This window comes from Heterodontus francisci, chromosome 23, assembly GCF_036365525.1.
Source record: "Heterodontus francisci isolate sHetFra1 chromosome 23, sHetFra1.hap1, whole genome shotgun sequence".
NCBI classification, from domain to species: domain Eukaryota; kingdom Metazoa; phylum Chordata; class Chondrichthyes; order Heterodontiformes; family Heterodontidae; genus Heterodontus; species Heterodontus francisci.
The window spans coordinates 14,479,762-14,505,882 of NC_090393.1; the positions used below are offsets into that span (position 1 = coordinate 14,479,762).

Sequence of the window (26,121 nt, forward strand, 5' to 3'; positions counted from 1 at the left end):
GACCAATTGCTTTGCCCAGTAGTTGTATGTTCAGGAACGCTTCCTACAACCTCTGGAGTGCAAGCATTAGCACAGTACCCAGCCTGATCTCACTCCTCCCAGGTTCTGCATATGTTTGGTGAGCAAGCAACAGCTTTCAGAGCAGAGAAGACTCACCGTGGTAGAGGAACAGTATAACTCCGGTTTATCTGACCTCTGCACGCTCAAACTTTACCACAAGTCAGATAAAGTCAAGAATGGAGATGTTTTTGGGAAACTCGATCATATTCATCAGCTGGTTTCAAACGTAGACTTGCACGCTGGGTTAATTTAAGCTGTGGCTCAGTGAGTAGCACTTTCACCTTGAAGTCAGAAAGTTGTGGGTTCAAATCTCGCTCCAGAGACCTGTGTACAGAATCTAGGCTGATACTCCAATACTGAGGGAGTGCTGCACTGTCAGAGGTGCTGCCTTTTGGATGAAACATAAAACAAGACTGCCCTCTCAGATGGATGTAAAAGATCCCACGACACTATTTCGGAGAAGAGCAGGTGAGTTCTCCCTGGTGCCCTGGTCAACATTTACAACTGAATCAAAATCACAAAAACAGATGATCTGGTCATTATACATTTCAAGGGAAGCTAGATAATTGCACGAGGGAGAAAGGAAAAGAAGGCTATGCTGATAGGGTGAGATAAAGTAGGATGGGAGGAGACTTGTGTGGAAGACAAACACTGGTACTGACCAGTTGGGCCGAATGGCCTGTTTCTGCATTGTAAGTCTATGTAATTATCACATTTCTTTCGCGGGAGCTTGCTGTGCACATATTGGCTTCTGTGTTTCCCACATTACAACAGCCACTATACTTTAAAAGTGCTGTAAAGGGCTTTGGGATTTCCTGAGGTAGCGAAAGGGATCATATAAATGCAAGGGCTGAACTTTTCGGCTTACCTGCCTCCGGGGATGAAAATGGGAGACGATCCTGCTTTGGTGGATGGTGGGACTCTGGGGCAGCATATTGCCGACGGCTGTCCAGTTAAGGACGGCGGCCCGCCCTCAAGAGCTGCTGACCAATGAGAAGGCTGGCAATTCTGCAGCCTTGGCAGCACCACCACTAGTGGTAGGCAGTGCTGAGGCTGCAGCTTCAGGATGAGGCCGCCTCAATGGTGGGGCACCCTTGAAGAGTGGTGACTTTGGCTGGGGGAAGCCAGGGCCAGACAGGCAGGCCCCAGTGATTGGAGGTCAGGGGTGGTGGAGTGCATGGTGCACTGGCATCAAGGAGGGAAGCCCCGCCGACCACCGCAAAGAACCCACTGAGAGGCCACTAGGGTTTACCTGACAGTCTCCACACGCAGTGATGGGGCCTCCCAATGCGGGAAAAATACCCATGAGGGTGGGAGGTGGCCCTTAATTGGCCACTTGGCACCGCCAACACCATGTATTGAGAAGCTTTTTATGTTGTCTGATACAACATAAATGAGATGTGTGGAGTTCAGTTGATTGAAGATCTCAAACAGGTTCATTAGCAGCTAACAAGCATATACAGTGCAGAGCTAACTATTTACAGGGCTTGCCTCTTGGTGTTACAGTTACTGAGTGAGACTGGCATGCGATCACATGACTGCATCCTGGTCCTCAGCTCATTAGCATACTAAAGGGACATTACTCTTAAAAGGCAATCACACAACATACTTGGCCACCCAGTGGGCGGCTGTGCCGCTAAGGTACCCATCACTGGCAATGTGCCATGGCAGTGGGAAGACATTGGGCTCCCCGTCATATTGCAAGCCCTTCTGCATCCCTCTTAGCGGGCCAGGAAAATTCAGTCCCGAGGCTGTCTTTCTTTCTTTTAATGACTGCAGCAAGTCGATGTGGGACTGCCGATAGTCATTTCACAGAGTGCACACTGGCGCTGGCAGACAGCAAACTGCTTGATGCAACGTGCCTCAGTTTGAATTGAACCTCGGTTCCAGACCAATGCAATAACTGAATGCACCAAATTAACTGTCCCTGGAAGTGTTTCTTAATTACACAACATATTAATAATTGCTGCTCGAAATATGCTGCTCTAAGAAATTCTGTACTATATTTGTCACATCATTTGAATAAAGGCTTCAAAGATTTATGAACTTGCTGTCTCGGGGGGGAGGCTATTAAAACAGTCGTGTGCATTGTAACTAACTCTGTTGTTGATAGATGGTTGCAGTAGCCTGCACTGCAGTCTCCCGCAGAGCATAGTGAGCTAATATAGTGACTAATAATCTGGGGTAGGTGTTGAGTGCAAATAGGCTCGCTAGACAAGGTGTGTGCAAGCAGTCTGTCTGACGTTGACTGTGAGTCCATCTACAAAAGGATACAGGTTTTAAATGGGCAACACTCGAAGTAACTTGCTTCCCCACAGAATCGGGGATTATGTGAGACATAAAGCAGCAACTTATATTTATATAGCACCTTTAATGTAATAAAACGTCTCAAGGTGCGTCCCAGGAGCATTAAAAAGCAAAATTAATGAGTCATGTAGAACAATATTAGGGCAGATGGTCAAAAACGTGTTCAAAGAATTTTAAGGAGCATCTTAAAGGAGGAGAGAGAGGATGAGATTTGGATAGGTTCAGGGAGGGAATTCCAGAGCACAGCTGCCAATGGTGGAGTGTTTAATATCGGAGGTGCTCAAGAAGCCGGAACTGGAGAAGCGCAGAGATCTTGGAGAGGTGTAGCGCTGGAGGAGATTACAGAGATAGGGAGGGGTGAGGCCATGGAGGGATTTGACTTTCAACAGAAAAAGCAGTTGACACAGTAACAATTAACTCCAATTCAAAAAGAAGATGGATAAATATTTCAAAGCCAAAAATCCACGGGCCCTTGATTGCTGTTCATGTGTCAGGATGAGCTCACAACTTTGATGTCCCAAAGTGCGATACAGGCAAATACAGTGTCATAAGAACATAAGAAATAGGAGGAGTTGGCCGTTTGGCCTTTTGAACCTGCTCCGCCATTCAACAAGAATATGGCTGATCTTCTTCCCAACTCTACCTTCCCGCCCTATCCTCACATTCCTTAATTCCCTTCGTATCCCAAATCTATTGACCTCTGTCTTGAATATACTCAACGACGGAGCATCCCCAGCTATCTGGCATAGAGAATTCCAAAGATTCACACACTCTGAGTGAAGACATTTCTCCTCATCTCAGTCCTAAATGGACTGTTGGCTGAATTTAGTTCTCTTGTTGGAGACGGGTTTGGTGGCATGGGTGGCGGAGAATCTCCACGGAACTGTCCTCTACGAAACCGCAGTCTGTCGATTCTGAGAGATGGGGAAGTACTGTGGCCGAACCGATACCATGATGTGACAGCATCGTCATTTAAATTTTTGAAATGCTGCTTTAAATAAAATTTGAATCTGATTCACTGCATATCCAACAAAGGTTCCTCAATTTTGTGACTGACGTGCCGCACTCATGTGCCTTCAGTTTTGCAACATTGAAAAGCTGACGCCACCGAGGCAAGAGTCCTCGGTGCTGCAAAAGGGAAGGCAACCTAACCATAGTAGTGTAGGGGAAGTGGGGTCTACAGCAACCAGTGCTGCTGTGCTGAGTGTCCATGAGGCATGTGTGTGAATGGAGGGAACATCAGGTGATGTCATGAACGGTGTCCCTATTGCCGCCCTGCCACGTGAGGGGGGGGGGGGGGGGGGGGAACGGGACGGCCAGTGCCATTATGTAAAATGCTTGCCTGCCGCGTAATTGCGGTGGCACGGCTGCTCATGTCACCCTTTTTGCACCCCTGCCGCCGTTCCTGGCAGCGTGATCATAACATTTAGCCATGTGACTCTATATTTTAAATTCCCAGCCAGGGGCAAAATTTTCTCACCTTCTGCCTTGTCAAGCTTCTTAAGAAAATTTATGTTTCAACAACAAAGAACAAAGAACAGTACAGCACAGGAACAGGCCATTCGGCCCTCCAACCCTGCGCCGATCTTGATGGCTGCCTAAACTAACACCTTCTGCACTTCCGGGGACCGGATCCCTTTATTCCCATCCTCCACCTCCGTCGTTCCAGTGAAGAGAATCCGAGTTTTTCCAACCTCTCCTCATAACTAATGCCCTCCAGATCAGGCAACATCCTGGTAAACCTCTTCTGTACCCTCTCCAAAGCCTCCACGTCCTTCTGGTAGTGTGGCGACCAGAATTGCACGCAATATTCTAAATGTGGCCTAACTAAAGTTCTGTACAGCTGCAGCATGACTTGCCAATTTTTATACTCTATGCCCCGACCGATGAAGGCAAGCATGCCGTATGCCTTCTTGACTACCTTATCCACCTGCATTGCCACTTTCAGTGACCTGTGGACCTGCACGCCCAGATCTCTCTGCCTGTCAATACTCCTAAGGGTTCTGCCATTTACTGTATACTTCCCACCTGCATTAGACCTTCCAAAATGCATTACCTCACATTTGTCCGGATTAAACTCCATCTGCCATTTCTCCGCCCAAGTCTCCAACCGATCTATATCCTGCTGTATCCTCTGACAATCCTCACCACTATCCACAACTCCAGCAACCTTTGTGTCGTTCGCAAAGTTACTAATCAGACCCGCGACATTTTCCTCCAAATCATTTATATATACTACAAAGAGCAAAGATCCCAGCACTGATCCCTGCGGAACACCACTAGTCACATCCCTCCATTCAGAAAAGCACCCTTCCGCTGCTACCCTCTGTCTTCTATGACCAAGCCAGTTCTGTATCCATCTTGCCAGCTCACCTCTGATCCCGTGTGACTTCACCTTTTGTACCAGTTTGCCATGAGGGACCTTGTCAAAGGCTTTACTGAAGTCCATGTAGATAACATCCACTGCCCTTCCTTCATCAATCATCTTTGTCACTTCCTCAAAAAACTCAATCAAATTAGTGAGACACGACCTCTCCTTCACAAAACCATGCTGCCTCTCGCTAATAAGCTTGTTTGTTTCCAAATGGGAGTAAATCCTGTCTCGAAGAATCCTCTCTAATAATTTCCCTACCACTGATGTAAGGCTCACCGGCCTATAATTTCCTGGATTATCCTTGCAACCCTTCTTAAACAAAGTAACAACATTGGCTATTCTCCAGTCCTCTGGGACCTCACCCTGTAGCCAATGAGGATGCAAAGATTTCTGTCAAGGCCCCAGCAATTTCTTCCCTTGCCTCCCTTAGTATTCTGGGGTAGATCCCATCAGGCCCTGGGGACTTATCTACCTTAATGCTTTGCAAGACAGCCAACACCTCCTCCTTTTTGATAATGAGATGACTGAGACTATCTACACTCCCTTCCCTAGGCTCATCATCCACCAAGTCCTTTTCTTTGGTGAATACTGATGCAGAGTACTCATTTAGTACCTCGCCCATTTCCTCTGGCTCCACACATAGATTCCCTTCTCTGTCCTTGAGCGGGCCAACCCTTTCCCTAGTTACCCTCTTGCTCTTTATATACGTATAAAAAGCCTTGGGATTATCCTTAATCCTGTTTGCCAATGACTTTTCATGACTCCTTTTAGCCCTCATCTCTCCTTGCTTAAGTTCGTTTCTATTTAGAATAGTGGGAATAGAGGTTAAGGCAGTTGAATGTTCCTCCTGCAGAATGTGGGAGGTAAGGGTCGCCAAGAGTGTCCTCGAGAACCACGTTGGGGAACTGGAGCTGGAGCTGGATGAACTTCGGATCATTCGGGAGGCGGAGGGGGTTATTGAGAGGAGTTATAGGGAGGTAGTCACACCTCAGGTAAAAGAAGTAGGTAGATGGGTTACCGTCAGGGGAAGGAGAGGGAACCAGCAGGCAGTGCAGGGATCCCCTGTGGCCGTTTCCCTCAACAACAGGTATACCGTTTTGGATACTGTTGGGGGGGACGACTTACCGGGGGTAAGCAATGGGGTACAGGTCTCTGGCACAGAGTCTGTCCCTTTTGCTCAGAAGGGAAGGGGGAAGATTAGTCATTGGGGACTCCATAGTTAGGGGAACAGATAGGAGGTTCTATGGGAACGAGAGAGACTCACGGTTGGTGTGTTGCCTCCCAGGTGCCAGGGTTCGTGATGTCTCGGATCGTGTTTTTGGGATCCTTAAGGGGGAGGGGGAGCAGCCCCAAGTCGTGGTCCACATAGGCACCAACGACATAGGTAGGAAGAGAGATGGGGATTTAAGGCAGAAATTCAGGGAGCTAGGGTGGAAGCTTAGAGCGAGAACAAACAGAGTTGTTATCTCTGGGTTGTTGCCCGTGCCACGTGCTAGCGAAGCGAGGAATAGGGAGAGAGAGGGGTTGAACACGTGGCTGCAGGGATGGTGTAGGAGGTAGGGTTTTGGTTTCCTGGATAATTGGGGCTCTTTCTGGGGTAGGTGGGACCTCTACAAACAGGATGGTCTTCACCTGAACCAGAGGGGTACCAATATCCTGGGGGGGAGATTTGCTAGTGCTCTTCGGGGGGGTTTAAACTAATTCAGCAGGGGGATGGGAACCTAAATTGTAGTTCCAGTGTACAGGATGTTGAGAGTAGTGAGGTCAGGGATAAGGTTACAAGGACGCAAGAGGGCACTGTCAAGCAAGAACTTGGTTTAAAGTGTGTCTACTTCAACGCCAGGAGCATCCGGAATAAGGTTGGTGAGCTTGCAGCATGGGTTGGTACCTGGGATCTCGATGTTGTGGCCATTTCGGAGACATGGGTAGAGCAGGGACAGGAATGGATGTTGCAGGTTCTGGGATTTAGATGTTTCAGTAAGAACAGAGAAGATGGTAAAAGAGGAGGGGGTGTGGCATTGTTAATCAAGGAGAGTATTACGGTGGCAGAAAGGAGGTTTGAGGACTCGTCTACTGAGGTAGTATGGGCCGAGGTTAGAAACAGGAGAGGAGAGGTCACCCTGTTGGGTGTTTTATATAGACCTCCGAATAGTTCCAGAGATGTAGAGGAAAGGATAGCGAAGATGATTCTCGACAGGAGCGAGAGTAACAGGGTAGTTGTTATGGGGGACTTTAACTTTCCAAATATTGACTGGAAATACTATAGTTCGAGTACTTTAGATGGGTCAGTTTTTGTCCAGTGTGTGCAGGAGGGTTTTCTGACACAGTATGTAGACAGGCCAACCAGGGGCGATGCCACATTGGATTTGGTACTGGGAAATGAACCCAGCCAGGTGTTAGATTTAGATGTAGGTGAGCACTTTGGTGATAGTGATCACAATTCGGTTAGGTTTACCTTAGCGATGGGCAGGGACAGGTATATACCGCAGGGCAAGAATTATAGCTGGGGGAAAGGAAATTATGATGCGATTAGGCAAGATTTAGGATGCGTAGGATGGGGAAGGAAACTGCAGGGGATGGGCACAATCGAAATGTGGAGCTTATTCAGGGAGCAGCTACTGCGTGTCCTTGATAAGTATGTACCTGTCAGGCAGGGAGGAAGTTGTCGAGCGAGGGAGCCATGGTTTACTAAAGAAGTTGAAGCGCTTGTCAAGAGGAAGAAGAAGGCTTATGTTAGGATGAGACGTGAAGGCTCAGTTAGGGCGCTTGAGAGTTACAAGCTAGCCAGGAAGGATCTAAAGGGAGAGCTAAGAAGAGCGAGGAGAGGACACGAGAAGTCATTGGCGGATAGGATCAAGGAAAACCCTAAGGCTTTCTATAGGTATATCAGGAATAAAAGAATGACTAGAGTTAGATTAGGGCCAATCAAGGATAGTAGTGGGAAGTTGTGTGTGGAATCAGAGGAGATAGGGGAAGCGTTAAATGAATATTTTTCATCAGTATTTACAGTAGAGAAAGAAAATGTTGTCGAGGAGAATACTGAGATACAGACTACTAGGCTAGATGGGATTGAGGTTCACAAGGAGGAGGTGTTAGCAATTTTGGAAAGTGTGAAAATAGATAAATCCCCTGGGTCAGATGGGATTTATCCTAGGATTCTCTGGGAAGCCAGGGAGGAGATTGCAGAGCCTTTGACCTTGATCTTTATGTCGTCATTGTCGACAGGAATAGTGCCGGAAGACTGGAGGATAGCAAATGTTGTCCCCTTGTTCAAGAAGGGGAGTAGAGACAGCCCTGGTAATTATAGACCTGTGAGCCTTACTTCGGTTGTGGGTAAAATGTTGGAAAAGGTTATAAGAGATAGGATTTATAATCATCTTGAAAAGAATAAGTTCATTAGAGATAGTCAGCACGGTTTTGTGAAGGGTAGGTCGTGCCTCACAAACCTTATTGAGTTTTTTGAGAAGGTGACCAAACAGGTGGATGAGGGTAAAGCCGTGGATGTGGTGTATATGGATTTCAGTAAGGCGTTTGATAAGGTTCCCCACGGTAGGCTATTGCAGAAAATACGGAAGTATGGGATTGAAGGTGATTTAGTGCTTTGGATCAGAAATTGGCTAGCTGAAAGAAGACAGAGGGTGGTGGTTGATGGCAAATGTTCATCCTGGAGTTTAGTTACTAGTGGTGTACCGCAAGGATCTGTTTTGGGGCCACTGCTGTTTGTCATTTTTATAAATGACCTGGATGAGGGTGTAGAAGGGTGGGTTAGTAAATTTGCGGATGACACGAAGGTCGGTGGAGTTGTGGATAGTGCCGAAGGATGTTGTAGGTTACAGAGGGACATAGATAGGCTGCAGAGCCGGGCTGAGAGATGGCAAATGGAGTTTAATGCGGAAAAGTGTGAGGTGATTCACTTTGGAAGGAGTAACAGGAATGCAGAGTACTGGGCTAATGGGAAGATTCTTGGTAGTGTAGATGAGCAGAGAGATCTTGGTGTCCAGGTACATAAATCCCTGAAAGTTGCCACCCAGGTTAATAGGGCTGTTAAGAAGGCATATGGTGTGTTAGCTTTTATTAGTAGGGGGATCGAGTTTCGGAGCCATGAGGTCATGCTGCAGCTGTACAAAACTCTGGTGCGGCCGCACCTGGAGTATTACGTGCAGTTCTGGTCACCGCATTATAGGAAGGATGTGGAAGCTTTGGAAAGGGTGCAGAGGAGATTTACTAGGATGTTGCCTGGTATGGAGGGAAGGTCTTACGAGGAAAGGCTGAGGGACTTGAGGTTGTTTTCGTTAGAGGGAAGGAGGAGGAGAGATGACTTAATAGAGACATATAAGATAATCAGAGGGTTAGATAGGGTGGATAGTGAGAGTCTTTTTCCTCGGATGGTGATGGCAAACACGAGGGGACATAGCTTTAAGTTGAGGGGTGATAGATATAGGACAGATGTCAGAGGTAGTTTCTTTACTCAGAGAGTAGTAGGGGCGTGGAACGCCCTGCCTGCAACAGTAGTAGACTCGCCAACTTTAAGGGCATTTAAGTGGTCATTGGATAGACATATGGATGAAAATGGAATAGTGTAGGTCAGATGGTTTCACAGGTCGGCGCAACATCAAAGGCCAAAGGGCCTGCACTGCGCTGTAATGTTCTATGTTCTATGTTCTATACTGTCTTTATATTCCTCAAGGGATTCGTCTGTTCCTAGCCTTCCAGCCCTTACGAATGCTTCCTTTTTCTTTTTGACTAGGCTCACAATATCCCGCGTTATCCAAGGTTCTCGAAACTTGCCAAACTTATCCTTCTTCCTCACAGGAACATGCTGGTCCTGGATTCTAATCAACTGACATTTGAAAGACTCCCACATGTCAGATGTTGATCTACCCTCAAACAGCCGCCCCCAATCTAAATTCTTCAGTTCCTGCCTAATATCGTTATAATTAGCCTTCCCCCAATTTAGCACCTTCACCCGAGGACTACTCATCCTTATCCACAAGTCCCTTAAAACTTATGGAATTATGGTCACTGTACCCGAAATGCTCCCCTACTGAAACTTCGACCACCTGGCTGGGCTCATTCCCCAATACCAGGTCCAGTACGGCCCCATCCCTAGTTGGACTATCTACATATTGTTTCAAGAAGCCCTCCTGGATGCTCCTTACAAATTCTGCCCCATCTAAGCCCCTAGCACTAAGTGAGTCCCAGTCAATATAGGGGAGGTTAAAATTACCCACCACTACAACCCTGTTACCTTTACATCTTTCCAAAATCTGTCTACATATCTGCTCCTCTACCTCCCGCTGGCTGTTGGGAGGCCTGTAGAAAACCCCCAACATCGTGACTGCACCCTTCCTATTCCTGAGCTCCACCCATATTGCCTCGCTGCACGACCCCTCCGAGGTGTCCTCCCGCAGTACAGCTGTGATATTCTCCTTAACAAGTAATGCAACTCCCCCACCCCTTTTACATCCCCCTCTATCCTGCCTGAAGCTTCTAAATCCTGGAACATTTAGCTGCCAATCCTGTCCTTCCCTCAACCAAGTCTCTCAGTTAGATCACCTCTCATTCTTCTAAACTCCAGGGAATATAGGATTAGTCTATTCAATCTCTCCTCATAGGACAAACCCCTCAATCCAAGAACCAGTCCAGTGAACCTTTGTTGCCTTCCCTCTATGGCAAGTATGCCCTTCCTTAGGTCAGGAGACCAAAACTGCACACAGTGCTCCAGCTGTGGCCTCACCAATGCCCTGTATAATTGTAGTAAGACTTCTATAATCTTATACGCTATAATCTTATACTCCATTCCCTTTGTAACAAAAGCTAATATACCATTTGCATTCCTAATTGCTTGCTGTAGCTGCATGTTAACTTTCTGTGATTCATGTACAAGGACACAGTGTCGTTACCTACCTTTTATTTCACACAACACCGCATGGCAATGAAACTCCTCACTGATATTTATTATCATTAATTACTATCAGAACCTTCCTGCTTTCAAGACATTTTCATGAAGAACAATTTCTTTTTAACTATTAATAAGGCCTACCTCTTCTTGGCTGAACAGCAATTAACAGGCCTGTCACACGTCTCCTTAGGGACCATGTTAAAGTGCCGTGAGATGACATTGTTCTGCAGTGAATTATTTTGATTTTAAGCGGAATTATTCATGAGCTATGAGATTTTCATGGAATCAATATTCCAGGATTTCATACAAGTACATTTTGTTCTATTACAAGGTTCTTGTCTTATTCTTCTCCCCATCTGACTCATGCTGGAGCTTGGGTCCCCAGTCACTGCCACCACATTGCTGAAGTGGCCATTTTCGAGAGCGGGTGGCTCAGTCTTCTACTGAACTGTATATTTACCAATTGGTCCACGAAGGGAGCAGCAACACCAACATTGTGATAAAGAACCATTCAAAAATCTGATCTCCTGGACAAAGAGCTGAAAGGAGTGCCTTTATAGTTGATTAATTTAAAAAAAAATCAAAACAGGGTTAGGAACTCAAATTGGAATATAGGAGCGAGGGGAGAGGGGAGAGGGTGGGGGAGGAGGGAGGAGGGAGAGGAGTCAGGGGAAAGGACTATCTTGGTCAATTTCTCCTCCCTGGGCTGAAATGAACTAACTTACAGTAAAGCAAGAACTGAACGTGGAATCGCTCCGGTCTGTATAGTTAAGCAGGTGCTGCTTTTACTGACTTAACCACTGAAGGAGTTCAAACAGCCATTATAATGATACTTCTAAAACTCTGTCTCAGTTCACTTTGACTCACGTGCACAATGTGGAAGTCTGGATGTCCACAAGGGGGTACCAGTCTCGCGGCTGTAGCATGTTACGAGCGCATTTCCATCCAATATAAAGCCTGGGTCACAGCTGAACTGTATTGTGGATCCCACTAGGAGCTTGGTATCTGATATGGAGCGACTGGCGTGTTTGACTTCCCCAGGGTCAGTGCAGTACATAACTAGACCAAGAGAGAGAGAGGGAGACAGAGAGATTACACCTTTACTGCAACTATCTAGTGGGCACATAGCAAGCAAAAGCTCAACCAGAGATGTTTCATTTGAAATATACCCCACTACGCTACACAACAAACAGTGTAATTCCAAACCCTGAAAAGAAAATGAGTTATATGCATCTTTAGTCATATCAGGAGTAAAGCATAATTTCACAAATAATTTATAGCATATGATTCTATTGGAACATAACAACAAAGGGAAAAGACGATTTGATCAATTAAACCACTGCAACTGCCACAGAATATGCAAAATATACCCTATTTCTGAGGGAAAGTTCTCTGTAAAAACTGCTTGAATACCAATGATAATCAAACCAAGACCCATCCTCACATTTCTACTAGAAAACCCTGGTGTCTCATCGTCCTGACAACATTCCTTTCTTCACCCTTGGAGCTGTGGTATGAGCTGCTAATGGCATCATCATTAACCGCATCAAAGCTGGTAACAGTCTCCACCCTCTCACCCATAATCCACATTCACCTATTATGTTTGTGTTGGAAATAAACGAGCAGAGGGGCAATGTGCTTCTGAAAAATCCATACTTATTGCATCTTATTTTGGGAGGATAAGGTGAAGGGGAAGAGTTTAGAGCCAAGTTGTGCTGCCAAGGTTTTAATCTTTCTGCTTCTGCCTCTGTCTTTGTTCCAATATTTCGGCTATGCCCTTGAGCCCCTCTGATAAATGTAGCTGCTGCCTGTGTCATGTTTCTTTCCCCCCTCACCTACCGCTATATTGTACGGATGCGAATTAATCCTCAGCTGGTGATAGGAAAGTGAACTCATGCATAACCGTGAAGAGAATCATTGCTCAAAAGGCACTAACAGAAAGGATAAATTATACATTTAATGTTTCTTATTTGGAGCCAGTGTTTATTGATTTTTATTGTTCTTATCAAGGTTGGTGATTGAAATGCCACAGAACACAATCTCTTTCTGTAATGGATCTGACCTGAGAAAGGCAGCAACATTGCATTTTTATTAACTCTCATCACATGAAAGAGGACAACTCAGAATGCGATCTTAAAGTTACCTTTTACTGGTCTGAACCTATGTCCCTCTGTCCTACTCCCATGAAAACTTTACTTTAAAGTTAGTATTCTGGATTAAACTTTTCTGTACCATTTTCTATATCATATACCTCTATAAGATTACCTTTCAAAGACCTCCTTTCCACCTTAGGAGCCCAACATGCTCCAGTCTTCCCTCATAACTCAGACCCCTGACATGAAGGATGAGCCTAATGGCTCTTCTCTGCATTGCCCCCCATTGGTTGAGTCATGTTTCTTTCCCCCATCACCTACCATTATATTGTACCTTTCTTGGCAACCAGAACTGTACATGGTGTTCAAGATGTGGTCCAACCAGAGCCCTGTACAGTTTAATCACAACCTCCTCTGACTTATATTCTGCTGTATTGGCTGTAACTCAACATTCTATTGGCTTAGTTGACTGCTACTCTGCATTGGCTGGATATCTTGAGTGTTGAGTCGATGAGGACTCCAGGTTTCTTTCAATTTTGTCTGTAGCTATTTCAATACCATTCATGGATTACACATGCTGCCTATTTTCCTGCCTATGTGCAATTTGCTTTGTGTGCATTGTGAATCCAAGTCATTGATGTAAATTAGAAACAGTAGTGGTCCCAATTCTGGGCCTTGGGACAATCCCTCAGCACTTCTCCACTCTGACATTACCCCTTTAACTAGTACATATTCTCCCTTCCATTCAGCCAATTTTTTTATCCATACTCATGTTTTGCCTTGAATTCCCACAGCTTTGAGCTTAATTTAATAACCTTTCATGTGGCACTTTATCAAAAGCCTTTGGCAATTCTAAATATACATCATCGTAGGGTTCAACACAGTTGATTTGGGCTGTCACTTCCTGAAAGAAATCGAGGAGAACCTGAACCCAATTGTTTTTTGGGTTCACATCATCTTAATAAACCAATATTCCCCAGATGCAGTCCACGATCTGTCAGGGTCTACTGCCTGGTAGTGGGGAAGCTAAATTAATCATCCCTGCTAGCCTGAGAGGCCTGCAAAAGGTCAATGGCCATCAGCTGCAGGGCCATTTGGCTATTGAAGCTTCACTGCTGGACCTTAAAAAAACGGCCATCTATCATTTTGGGCCCTCCATGCCCTTTGATTTGAGCGGGCGCAAAGGAGCAATACCTGATTGTTCTCGCTGAACCTGCGAACGGTTGTCCGCTGATGTTAACGTAGGAGCCATTAGGTCGCTCGCATTTTCTTTCCATAAGATCCCCATGCTGTTGCCACAAGAACAGGAGGGGATTCATAAGAAATCCCCGTGCAATGTAAAGGGGATGGAGGCTCAGCATCACGCCTCTCTTTTACCTCTGATTTGCACCCAGGAAACAACGCAAAGGAAAATTGGCTTGATAATGTCTATCTCCGGATGTCATTAATATGCTTTGTAATTTGCCTGGGTATAATGAATGCTGATGGGAGCTCTAATGCAGCCTGCCTGATTTTCCATCCATTAATTTATGCTCATATATTAAGTCGGAGTCAACACTGCAGCAAGTCCAAGCGGATGTTGAGCAGGCTTGTGACGACACTCAGTTGCTCAAACCCGGCATGCGTGTTGGCACTGTGCTGTGGTCAAGAGCTCTACATTGTTGGGTTCTGCACTTAGCCATGTAGGGAATGTCAGAAGAGAGGTTCAATGCAGTCCTGTCAGTTGACAGCCTGACTGCATCAAATTATACATTACTTGTCTTTGCTCTTAATCTGCTTCAGCGGGTTTCTCACCATTCTTCCTGAAGGTGTCGGTAAGTACCATGGTTACAGTTAACATTCCATACAATTATAATGGAAGACCCTCCCCCCTCCCCCCCCCCCTGAGAGTTGAACCCTTTGTGCATTCCTCGGTAGTGTTGACTACATCAAATTACACATTCCAGGTGAAGTGTTGGGTGATTATTGTTCTGGCAATGCAACTGCAAATCATGTTAATGGTGTCACTAAATGCAGCGATATTAATTACATTAACATATTCATTGCACCCAGGCAATAGTCCCAGTTGCAGGAACAGGAAAATCCATCCTATCATATTCACTAACATGCTAATGAGATTTACAAGCCTGTATAATATTGACTGTCCAGTTTGGGCATATTTGACCCTTTCCTTGGATAATCACCTGTCCTTTGACAGACAGATATATGCCAACTGAGAGCACAGTACTGTTACAAGCAGCTTGACTTCGTCTTGCTCAAATACACTGTTGTGGTATCAATCACTGGTTTACATCACAGTTCACTGTAGGAAAATGATAGATTGCTTGTGGAGCCCAAGCAATAGTTCATTCTGGATATATTGCTCGTGCAGTATCTCCTGCGCATCAGTCATAGTTTTGCTTGCCAGGCAAAGAGAAGTTATAGACAATATCAGCAACGATAATGCTGTCAAAATCCTCCGAGCATTTCCCTGAGAATGCATCTCAGCCCCTTGATCCATAAAATATTAGTTATGTGCCTGACATTGGAAAATGATTTCCAGCACTGTAAATCCAAATCTAAAAAAGTTGTTCACCAACATAGTGATAAAAACACTGATGTACAAGTCATTAGGGCCCTATAGCGGTAGGGTTCAAAAAGAGACATGTGCGTGGTATTTTTACAGTAGGTTGGATAGTACCTTCACTACATTATAAAAATGAGAATTGATAATGTGGTGGAGGTGTTAGTATGCACCTAATTTGTGTGTTACATTCAATTCTATGGGCTGAATTTTACCCGGCCCCCGGGTGGCAGTAACGGAGGCGGGAGGAGGGGGTAGAGTATTGGGGAGCCACATTGGGACAGCTCCCCATCGCTGCCCTGCCACTGGAGAAATTTCTTAGCGGTGAGATGTGAGGTGGACCCACGGAGGCAGGAAGCTGATTTGCATAATGAAGGACCCGATTATGGGCCATTTTACGGGGCAGCCGGCATTTAGCTGATGGCAGGGTGGCACCCGCTGTGTGGGGAGGCCACCAATTTCATGGAGGCGGCCACTCTGTCAAAGCTCGGGGGGGCGATCAGAGCTGGAGGCTCCATGTTCTAAAGAGGGGGTTGCGGCGAGGAAAGGCAGCTCCCCATGGCCCCAACGATTCCCCTGGAGGGTTTTCCCTTCTGCTACACAGTGCTTACCACCCTCGGCCCCTTAAATTGTAATTTTTACAAACCTGTTCGAGGTTGCCTCCATTTTGAGGAGCCCTCGAGGTCTCTGCCTGCCTCAGCAGCGCTCACTTCTTCTGGTGCGGTTTTTAAGGCTCTAGAGCTGCCACTCTCTGATTGGGCCGGCAGCATTGGGAGACCGCCTGCCATCCTTAATTGGACAGCAGACCCACAGGTGGACGATTAGGAGGCCACCTTTGGTAAAACCGCTGAGCTGGCCTCGCTGTCGGCAAGTGCAGGCTCGGAACTCGCTTTCCAGCCCATCATCAGGGTCCTGAAGCCTGTGCTAAAACTCAGCTCTATAGATCAGCAGAAGTCCATTATCAATCCAAGTAGCAGTTCTCCTCCAGAACCACTTTTGTATTTCAATTATATATGTACATTATTAGAGTTATTCCCTTGACTCCCAGCTTGGTGCAGCAATGTGGGACAATGGACTTCCCTTACTTTTTTCACAGAATGGGGGATCATTGCTCCACGTGAGATCCCACTGGCATGTGAGGGTGTCACTTCCTAAGATGTCGTATCCTGGATCACACTGATAGGTTATCATGGTTCCACGGACCATTTCTCTGTGTGAAGTGGTTTTCCAGCCATTGGGAATCTCTGGAAGATCTGAGCATGTGTCATTTCTAGAAACCTCTGCAAGAAGAAGAGAAGACAAATATAGGAGTCAAAAACCAAATATTGAGTCATTGAGCAGATCACCTTCCATCCCCCACACCACTTTAATCCTCTTTTGAAGGTTCTAACCCACACACAGTGTCAGTTGGTAGCACTCTCACCTCGAGTCAGAAGGTTGTGGGTTTAAGCTGCTCTCCTGAGACTTGAACACAAAATCTAGGCTGACATTCTAGTGTAGTACTAAGGGAGTGCAGCACTGTTGGGACTGCAGTCTTTCATATGAAATGCTAAACTAAGGCTCCATTTGCCCTCTCAGATGGAGGTAAATGATTTCACAGCACCATTTCAAAGTACAGCAAGGGAGTTCCCCTGGCGTCCCAGCCAATATTTATCCCTTACTCACGGCAGGGTTCTACAAACAGCAATGTGATAATGACCAGATAATCTGTCACAACGATTAGATAAATATTGGCACTGGTGCACTTCAAAATGGTGCAACCTGAGAGGGAAGGCAGGGCTTCAGATTAACGTCTCACCCAAAAGATGGCACCTCTGACAGTGGGGCATCCCTTGGTACTGCACTGGAGTGCCAGCCAACATTAGGTGCTCAAGTCTTGGGCCTAGATGAAGTCGAAAAGCACAAACATATGGTGCCCCTTTAATAACTGTGAGAGCTAGCCCAGAACCTGTACCTCATGGCTGAGGCAGATTTACAATGTCCTGTGAGTCTGATTCTTCACTTATTATTTATTTATGCAGAAAGAAATTATGGAAGAACAAAATTAAAGCTGCTCAATTACACTTTTCAGGGAAAATATGACTTTTTTTCTGTCTGTTTGATACACAGCAGTGTATTGAGTTATGAATCAAAGCAAATGAAGCAAGGAAGATTGGAAACTTGGTCTGTTGCTGGCAGAAGTAAAAACATCATGGATTAGAAAGGGGCAATATGAATGCTGACTGGGCCCTTGATCTGGGCGGCACAGTGGCGCAGTGGTTAGCACCGCAGCCTCACAGCTCCAGGGACCTGGGTTCGATTCTGGGTACTGCCTGTGTGGAGTTTGCAAGTTCTCCCTGTGTCTGCGTGGGTTTTCTCCGGGTGCTCCGGTTTCCTCCCACAAGCCAAAAGACTTGCAGGTTGATAGGTAAATTGGCCATTATAAATTGTCACTAGTATAGGTAGGTGGTAGGGAAATATAGGGACAGGTGGGGATGTTTGGTAGGAATATGGGATTAGTGTAGGATTAGTATAAATGGGTGGTTGATGTTCGGCACAGACTCGGTGGGCCGAAGGGCCTGTTTCAGTGCTGTATCTCTAAATCTAAATCTGCCATGAGGTAGTGTAATGGCCATATCCCTTCACATCACACAATTAATGTTATTTCCTCCCATTTGTCAAGCTAATCAAATTAGCTGCAGTGAATGTTATCTTCCAATAACACAGTCAAGAAGGTTGGATCAAGAAACCTCTTGTGGGCTCCCATTACTTCAACACACTCATTTCCCCAATTGTGGGCATGAGCTACGGAGGACAGGAAAGTCCCTGGTTCAGCAGCTTGTGAGGAGTTATTGCATTTCAGTTGGGGGCTGGTCAACACTTGAAGCCACCCCCCCCCCCCCCCACCTTTTCACTGAATTAGGAGATTTTAGTGCAGTCCTCCTTCCTTGGAATCTCCTCATTACAGTAAAAATCAATGTGAGTGCTGTGGCTCAGTAGCACTCTCACCTCTGAATCAGAAGGTTGTGGGTTGAAGTCCCACTCCAGACACCTGAGCGCAAAATCTAGGTTGATGCACCACTGCAGTACTGAGGGAGTGCTGCACTGTCGGAGGTGCCGTCTTTCAGATGAGGCCCTGAATGCCCTCTCATAAGAACATAAGAAATAGGAGCAGGAACAGGCCATTCAGCCCTTCGAGCCCACTCTGCCATTCAATGAGATTATGGTTTATTTTCTATTTCAACACCATTTTCTTGCAGTATCCCCGTAACCCTTGATGTTTTTAATATGTAGAAATCTATCGATCTCAGTCTTGGGTGGAGATATTTATTTATCCCTCAACCAACATCACTAAAACAGATTATCTGGTAATTATCACATTGCTGTTTGTGGGAGCTTGCTGTGCATAAATTAGTTGTCGCGTTTCCTGCAATACAACAGTGACTACACTTCAAAAGCACTTCACTGGCAGTAAAGTATTCTGGGATGTCCTGACATTGTGAAGGGCACTATATAATTGATGCATTAATGCAATATCTATAAGAATGTCAACAGAACCTCACTAACATGTAAATAGTTCTGTAGTGATCTTCAATGCTCAGTGGATAATTAAGTTAGGTAGTACTAAGCTATACGGACCAGAAAGGCTCTGGGTTCAATGATGGGGTTGTCACTGAGTTAACTGATCCCCAGTCAGAGCATTGGTAGAACACTAAAATTGCTCTCAAGGTACCTCAGTTAGGGAGAAAGAGAAACAAAAAAGCAACTGTTGGGTGTTTCTACTTCCGATTACCATTTGGCGATCTTCTACACATCAGTTAAAGATAAGGACAGGTTTGTTGGTGCTGCCACCCTGTGTTTGAATAGCTCACTGTGTAGGGTCACACAGGACATATGGCTGCTTAGATGAGGTAGCGGAGAGCTGTATTGTCTATTGAATTATCCCCCAGCGTGAGTTAGCTTCTTGGGGAGAGGAAGGGAGGTAATTGGGGAAGAAAATCCAAGTAGAAATGAAGCAAAGCAGAGAGCACCAGGTGTCTGGCTCTGATGTTGAAGCAATAATTCAATCCCATGGCTTCAGTCATCCTCATAAATCACTTAAGCTTCACTTTTTCTGTTTATATCAAACCAGCCAAGAACGAATTACTGCCTATACATCACTGCCAACAAATTTACTGTCTTGTAATTATACAGTTTAAAAGTGTCTATTAATGACTTAGTTTAATTGAAGCCTTTGAATGTGTTTACATGCTACTTCTAGATTATGGCGGGTGTGAATATATTAACATACTCACCTGACAAGAAAATGGACAGTTCTGATTATCAGCTAGTGAAAATCTCTCGGAGAAACACATGTTATGTGCAAGTGACACAATATGGTTTTCACACAAAGAGACAATTTTGTTTTCACCTTTCTTTTCCAATCAATTTTCTTCCTATCCTTTCATAGAATGATGCAGCACATAAGGAGGCTATTTGGCCCATTGTGCCTGTGCTGGCTCTTTGAAAAAACTACTTATTAGTCCCACTCCGTTGCTCTTTCCTCAGTTTTTTCTGCTTCAAGTATATATCCATTTCCTTTTGAAAGTTACTGAACGTGCTTCCACTATCCTGCTCGACAGTGCATTCCTGATCATAATATTTCCCCTCTGGGTCTTGAACCAATTATCTTAAATCTGGGTCCTCTGGTTACCATCTCCACTGCCAATGGAAATAGTTTCTCCCAATCTACTCAAAACCCCTCAATTTTGAACACCACTATTAAACTTTCCCTTAACCTTACCTGCTTTAAGGAGACCAATCCCAGTCTCTCCAGTTTCTCCACATAACTGAAGTCCCTCATCCCTGATATAATTCTGGTAAATCTCCTCTGCACCCCCTCCAAGGTCTTTTTTAAAATTAATTCATGGGATGTGGGTGTCGGTGGCCAGGCCAGCATTTATTGCCCATCCCTAATTACCCTTGAGAAGGTGGTGGTGAGCTGCCTTCTTGAACCGCTGCAGTCCATGTGAGGTAGGTACACCCACAGTGCTGTTAGGAAGAGAGTTCCAGGATTTTGACCCAGCGACAGTGAAGGAACGGGAATATAGTTCCAAGTCAGGATGGTGTGTGACTTGGAGGGGAACTTGCAGGTGGTGGTGTTCCCATGCTTTTGCTGCCCTTGTCCTTCTAGTTGGTAGAAGTCGCGGGTCAGGAAGGTGCTGTCTAAGGAGCCTTGATGCGTTGCTGCAGTGCATCTTGTAGATGGTACACAGTGCTGCCACTGTGCGTTGGTAGTGGAGGGAGTGAATGTTTGTGGATGGGGTGCCAATTAAGCGGGTTGCTTTGTCCTGGATGGTGTCGAGCTTCTTGAGTGTTGTTGGAGCTGCACCCATCCAGGCAAGTGGAGAGTATTCCATCACACTCCTGACTTGTGCCTTGTAGATGGTGGACAGGCTTTGGGGATTCAGGAGGTGAGTTACTCACCGCAAGATTCCCAGTCTCTGACCTGCTCTAGTAGCCACGGTATTTATATCGCTACTCCAGTTCAGTTTCTGGTCAATGGTAGCCCCTAGGATGTTGATAGTGGGGCATTCAGCGATAGTCATGCCATTGAATGACAAGGGGGGATGGTTAGATTCTCTCTTGTTGGAGATGGTCATTGTCTGGCACTTGTGTGGCGTGAATGTTACTTGTCACTTATCAGCCCAAGCCTGGATATTGTCCCGGTCTTGCTGCATTTCTACACGGACTGCTTCTTGATATCCTTCCTAAAGCATAATGCCCAGAATTGGATACAATACTCCAGCTGAGGCTTAACAAGTGATTTATAAAAGTTTAGCATAACTATCTTTCACTGTTTGTACTCTATGGCTTTATTGATAAAGCCAAGGATCTTGTATGCTTTTCTATCAGCCGTTCTGCTCTGTTGGATATACGGTCAGCGCCATTGGCAATGGCCACACTCTGGTACCTCACCTCTGTGGCATTTGTCTTGTGCAAACCCAGATATTCATATTGGCAGGACCCTTGGCAGGAATGGGTGGGTGTGGGAGTCGTGGGTGGTGGTGGGAGGGCACCCCCTCTGATACACACTTTCCAATAGCAGTCATTGGATAGAAATCAGAAGCTGAAACCGAGGGGGATTTTTCCCTTTCCTAGTCAAGGGGCACTGAGGACCACCAGAACATCTCCTACTACACTGACTGAGATCAGACCAGGGAGCCTGTGGGTCACCATGGTTGAATTCCAGAGCACGGTTAGAAATGGAACCACCAGAGATCTCAGGAGTGTCCCCTCAAAAGGAAAACATCTTTATTTTATATTCCAATTGCAGTTAATTTGAGTATTTAATGCTCATTTTGGATTTAAGTGGAAATGATTACAGTATATTTCCATTTACAGGGGTTTCATTTGCTTGCCTCGACCTGCAATTATCCTTTGCAATGTTACAGCCATTGGTTGTCAATAATACAATACTTCAAATTTTGATTCTGCTCACATTTTTTTTAATAGCAGATTTTGCTTCAAGGTCAGCACATTCAGTAATGTATTTCTGCTCACACTCCCAGCCAATTGCAACCTGCAAAGTAATGTAAAACAGCTAGCACTGTGCTGCTTTTCCTTAGAAAGCATGTGGCGTCTCAGCAAGTGCTGTGGAACTTTCCAGAGCCACAAAGGCACAGCTCAGCTTCCATCTCACTGAAATGGCCACCTTTGATGCTTGCATAGGCTCCACTTTCTCATGTGTAGGGGTAATGCCTCACACTCAGAGATTGCCCATCACTAAACCTTCATCCATGCCTTTGTCACCTCCAGACACGACTTATTCCAAAGCTCTCCTGGCCAGCTTCTCAAATTCCACTCCTCAGCCAACTCATCCAAACTTTTCCTGTCTGTATCCCATTCAACACCAAGTCCCACATGTCCATTAACTTCATGACCTACATTGGTTCCCCCACTGTCTCGAATTTAGTATTCTCATCCTTGTGTTTAAATCTCTTCATAAGAACATAAGAAATAGAAGCAGGAGTAGGCCAGTTGGCTCTCAAGCCTATTCCGCCATTCAATAACATCATAGCTGACCTGGTTGTAACCTTAACTCTACTCTCCTTCCTGCCATCCATAACTCTTGACTCCCTTGTTGATCAAAAGTCTGTCTAGCTCAGCCTTGAATATATTCAATGACCCAGCCTCCACTGCTCTCTGGGGTACAGAATTCCAAAGAAGAAATCCCTCCTCATCTCCACCTTAAATGGGAGACCCCCCCTAGTTCTGAAACTGTGTCCCCTAGTTCTAGATTCCTCCACGAGGGGAAGCATACTTAGTATCCACCCTGTTAAGCCCCCTCCGAATCTTATATGTTTCAGTAAGATCACCTCTCATTCTTCTAAACTCCCATGAATATAGGCCCAAGCTGCTCAACCTTTGCTCATAAGACAACCCCGTCATCCTAGAAATCAGCCTAGTGAACTTTCTCTGAACTGTCTGAAACACAGACAGTTAAATATGGAGACCAAAACTGTATGCAGTGCACTAGGTGTGGTCTCACCAATGCCCTGTATAGTTATAGCAAGACTTCCCTACTTTTATACTCTACCCCACTTGGCCTTGTCCCTTCCTATTTCCGTAACCCCCTTCAGCTCTAGAACCCTCTCTCGAACACTCCTTTCTTCGGAGTCTGCCTCCCTTCACCCTTCTGGCTATTCTTAATTTAAGACCCACCTCTTTAACAAAGTTTTTGGTCATTCTCTCAATACCTCCTTTTATGACTTAGTTTCCATTTTTTTAGTTAAGTCTCTTTGAAGTACCTTGGGCATTTCCCGATGTGAATAGAAAATTGTTGAAATGCTGAAATATTATTGTTTCCAGAAAAAGAATGCTACTCACCACAATAGTTCATGATAAATCCTTGTCCCTTTCCAAAAATCAAGCCAGCTGGATCTGAATGGAATCTGACGGTAAGGTCAGAGGTCGTGGAATACACTTTTAATGGGGCATTGCTTCCAACGTATTGCCCAAGAATCCTCACGGTTAAATCATCTCCATCATACAGGGATAAGATGTCACTGTTAGTGAGGTTCAGGCTGTGCAAGAGGAAGACAAAGAAAGTGACAATTAACATTCGCAATTTGTTCGTCTATTTTCTCTCTTCCAGCCTTGAAGTCACTGCCCCATGTTAGGGTGCAGCTCCATGGGTATGAACCAAGCTCCAGTACCTCAGGGCCAATTGTCGTTTTTCATGAATGAACCTCGACAGTGAATTTCAGGAGACTATGGATTATAGCAGGGGCATTGACTGAGCCTGTTCCTGTCCAAAAGATATATATATATATATATATATATATATACACACAAACACACAGCCATTTCACTCACCTGAAACAAAGGCCCAAATGCGGCCTGAAACTGGGTCTTGGGGCCTCATCTACCTATTTGGGGTCAGCTGCTGGTGCCTGTCAAGCCTCCATGAATTTTGGACCGCCAATAGTGGCGTTTGTGTAAGTTCTTGTGGGGTGGGGGGGTGGTGGTGTTTGGAGTGGAGAGTGAAGGTGGTGGGTGAAGGGGTGTGCGGGGAGCTGATTGCCAGGATTGTGGAGATTGTAGGAGCACTCCTGCCCCTCTTGGCTCCACAGAAAACTTAACTTAAAAAAAAAAATCTAAGATCTTTTGCAGTTGGTTATTGTGGCGGCTGAGCATCTGAATGGCCCTTCGCCCGCACCGATAATTAATTTTTAAAAGGTGTACTTAAACAGACATTAGGCCCCTCAATATCATAGTCGAGGGGCCTAAAGTCTGTTCTTCTTTTGAAATGAGAACAGAAAGTGCCGGAAATACTCAGCAGGTCTGGCAGCACCTGTGGAGCAAGAAACAGAGTTAACGTTTCAGGTCTGCGAACCTTCTTAGAACTGCTGACCTGCTAAGTATTTCCGGCATTTCAGTTCTCATTTCAGAGTTCCAGCAGCCGCAGTATTTTGCTCTTATTTTTCTGTTTTTCTTTTGGTGGTTTTGGTCGAGAGAGACACATAGGGGGTAGGACATTGAACATTCGCCAGAACGCAATGCGCTTCTTCAAATGAGATCTTCAAGATTCAACTGACAGGATCTTGCTTTAGCATCAAGGAGAGACCTCCCAGAGTTCAGCAGCCCCCAGTTTAGACTATAAGCTCAAACTCTTGGCACGGAGGTTTAAACTCCCAGCCTTGTTACTCAGAGGCAAGAGGACTACTAATCGAACCAAGCGAGCATCCCGTTTTCAATCATGAGAAACAGAAGAAAGCTTTTATTTTTCAGAATGATATATTGATTTCCATGCAGCAGGGGTTGGAATAGAGTGGAAAATAAATTGTGAATAAAATGAAGTGGGCAGAGACCGAGGAACTAAAACAGATGAAATCTGATTTAATTGCTTTGCCACAGTTAATAGGAAAACAAATTATGTCCAGTAGGGACCCAGGCTTTGCTAATACATCACATATGGCTTCCCCAAAGTCCTCTTTCCACCCACGCCCAACTCCCACCCACCCCTTCCTTCCTGTACGGCGAATCTGCCGTTAATATTCATTAAAGTCTATTCAGCACCTTGTTCTGGAAGTGCAAATGTCCCATTAAAAACCAATTGCACAGCATGCATGCCAATGAGAATTGCACATTAGGAGACTGAATACCCATTAAATGATTTTCCTTCTTTACTGATGCTGTGTGGTTCAGAGTGGTGTCAGACGCTGGGTTTAGAATGCTTCAGGCAGGTTGCAGTGCTGAAGAAATTGCCCCTGTTTACAGGAGTTTTTATGTAAAATCCTTGGTTTTGAAAACACCACCAAACTCACCTCTGTGTGCTGGGATAGCGATGCGTGGTTAACCCAGGTCTCTTGCAGGCAGCCTGTAAACCTTGTGCTGCCTGCCGATTTAAATGATTGTAGAGTGCAGCCTGGTGCTAAATATGCTGTTGAGTGGCTGTATGGCTTAGTAGGGGGCCAAGGCTTGTGAGTGGCTAGCAATACTTAAAGCTGGTCTGGACCTCTTAAAGGGCAGGTGCATTTTGGTTGGAGTAGGTGCTGGAAGTGGCTGCAGAAGAGTGTCTGACCCGCAAGAAGAGTGACCAATGGCATATCAGGGGGAAAAAACGTGCTCCAAGGTTCTCAGATGCTGTATTGGAAGCCTTAGTGCAGGAACTGGGGAGGAGGAGGAATGTCTTCTATCCACTGTTGTGGGGCGCGGGGTGGGGTGGGGCACCAGGAGGCCCTCCAGACAGGTATTAAAGGCAGTGAGAGCAGGTAGCCATCACTGTCAATGCCAGCAGTCTAGCCCTGAGCACTTGAATGCAGTGCAGGAAGAAGTTCAATGACCTCACACGAGTGGTGAAGGTCAACTAATGAATCTTCAAATGCCATAATTGACCAACTGAACCACTAACCTCAGAGACTGCTCAATTCACCACACTTCCATTACTCACCTACCAACAATCTCTATCAATCAGGACTCATACCGGGTATTCACAGCTTCACCTCACCCTCACACACTTAGCACTGCCACAGTCCTTACACCCACATCTTGCAGCTTGCACCCACTGCCAGTTACTCAACCGTGACAACCATATCACCCAAACACATAGTGCCACACTCACTGAAACACTTCCCTCTCTTTTGCAGGACAAGGTAGCACATATCTGGCGGCAGTAGCACCTAACTGGCAGGGGACAGACAAGTCTGTATGTCCTTACCCCAATGGAGGAGATGCTGCTGTCCATTACTGGAATGGTCATGATTGAGACTGTGGCCAGTGGTGAAGCTGAAACCATAGAGGATGACGGTATTCTCATACCTAAGCCTTCTTCTCGCATCCCACTTACCCCTCATCCCAC

At 45.6% G+C, this 26,121-nt stretch overlaps 1 protein-coding gene across 1 annotated transcript in view; it reads right to left on the reverse strand.

The window, feature by feature from the left end:
* LOC137382900 (seizure 6-like protein) overlaps nucleotides 1–26,121 on the reverse strand; it is a 145,080-nt gene that overhangs the window by 27,243 nt on the left and 91,716 nt on the right. The window contains exons 10-12 of the mRNA XM_068055478.1: nucleotides 23,148–23,344; nucleotides 16,385–16,579; nucleotides 11,511–11,702 (exon numbers count right to left, since the gene is read on the reverse strand). Of these exons, the coding sequence (XP_067911579.1) occupies nucleotides 11,511–11,702; nucleotides 16,385–16,579; nucleotides 23,148–23,344 (584 nt within the window). The remainder of the gene's footprint in view (nucleotides 1–11,510; nucleotides 11,703–16,384; nucleotides 16,580–23,147; nucleotides 23,345–26,121) is intronic.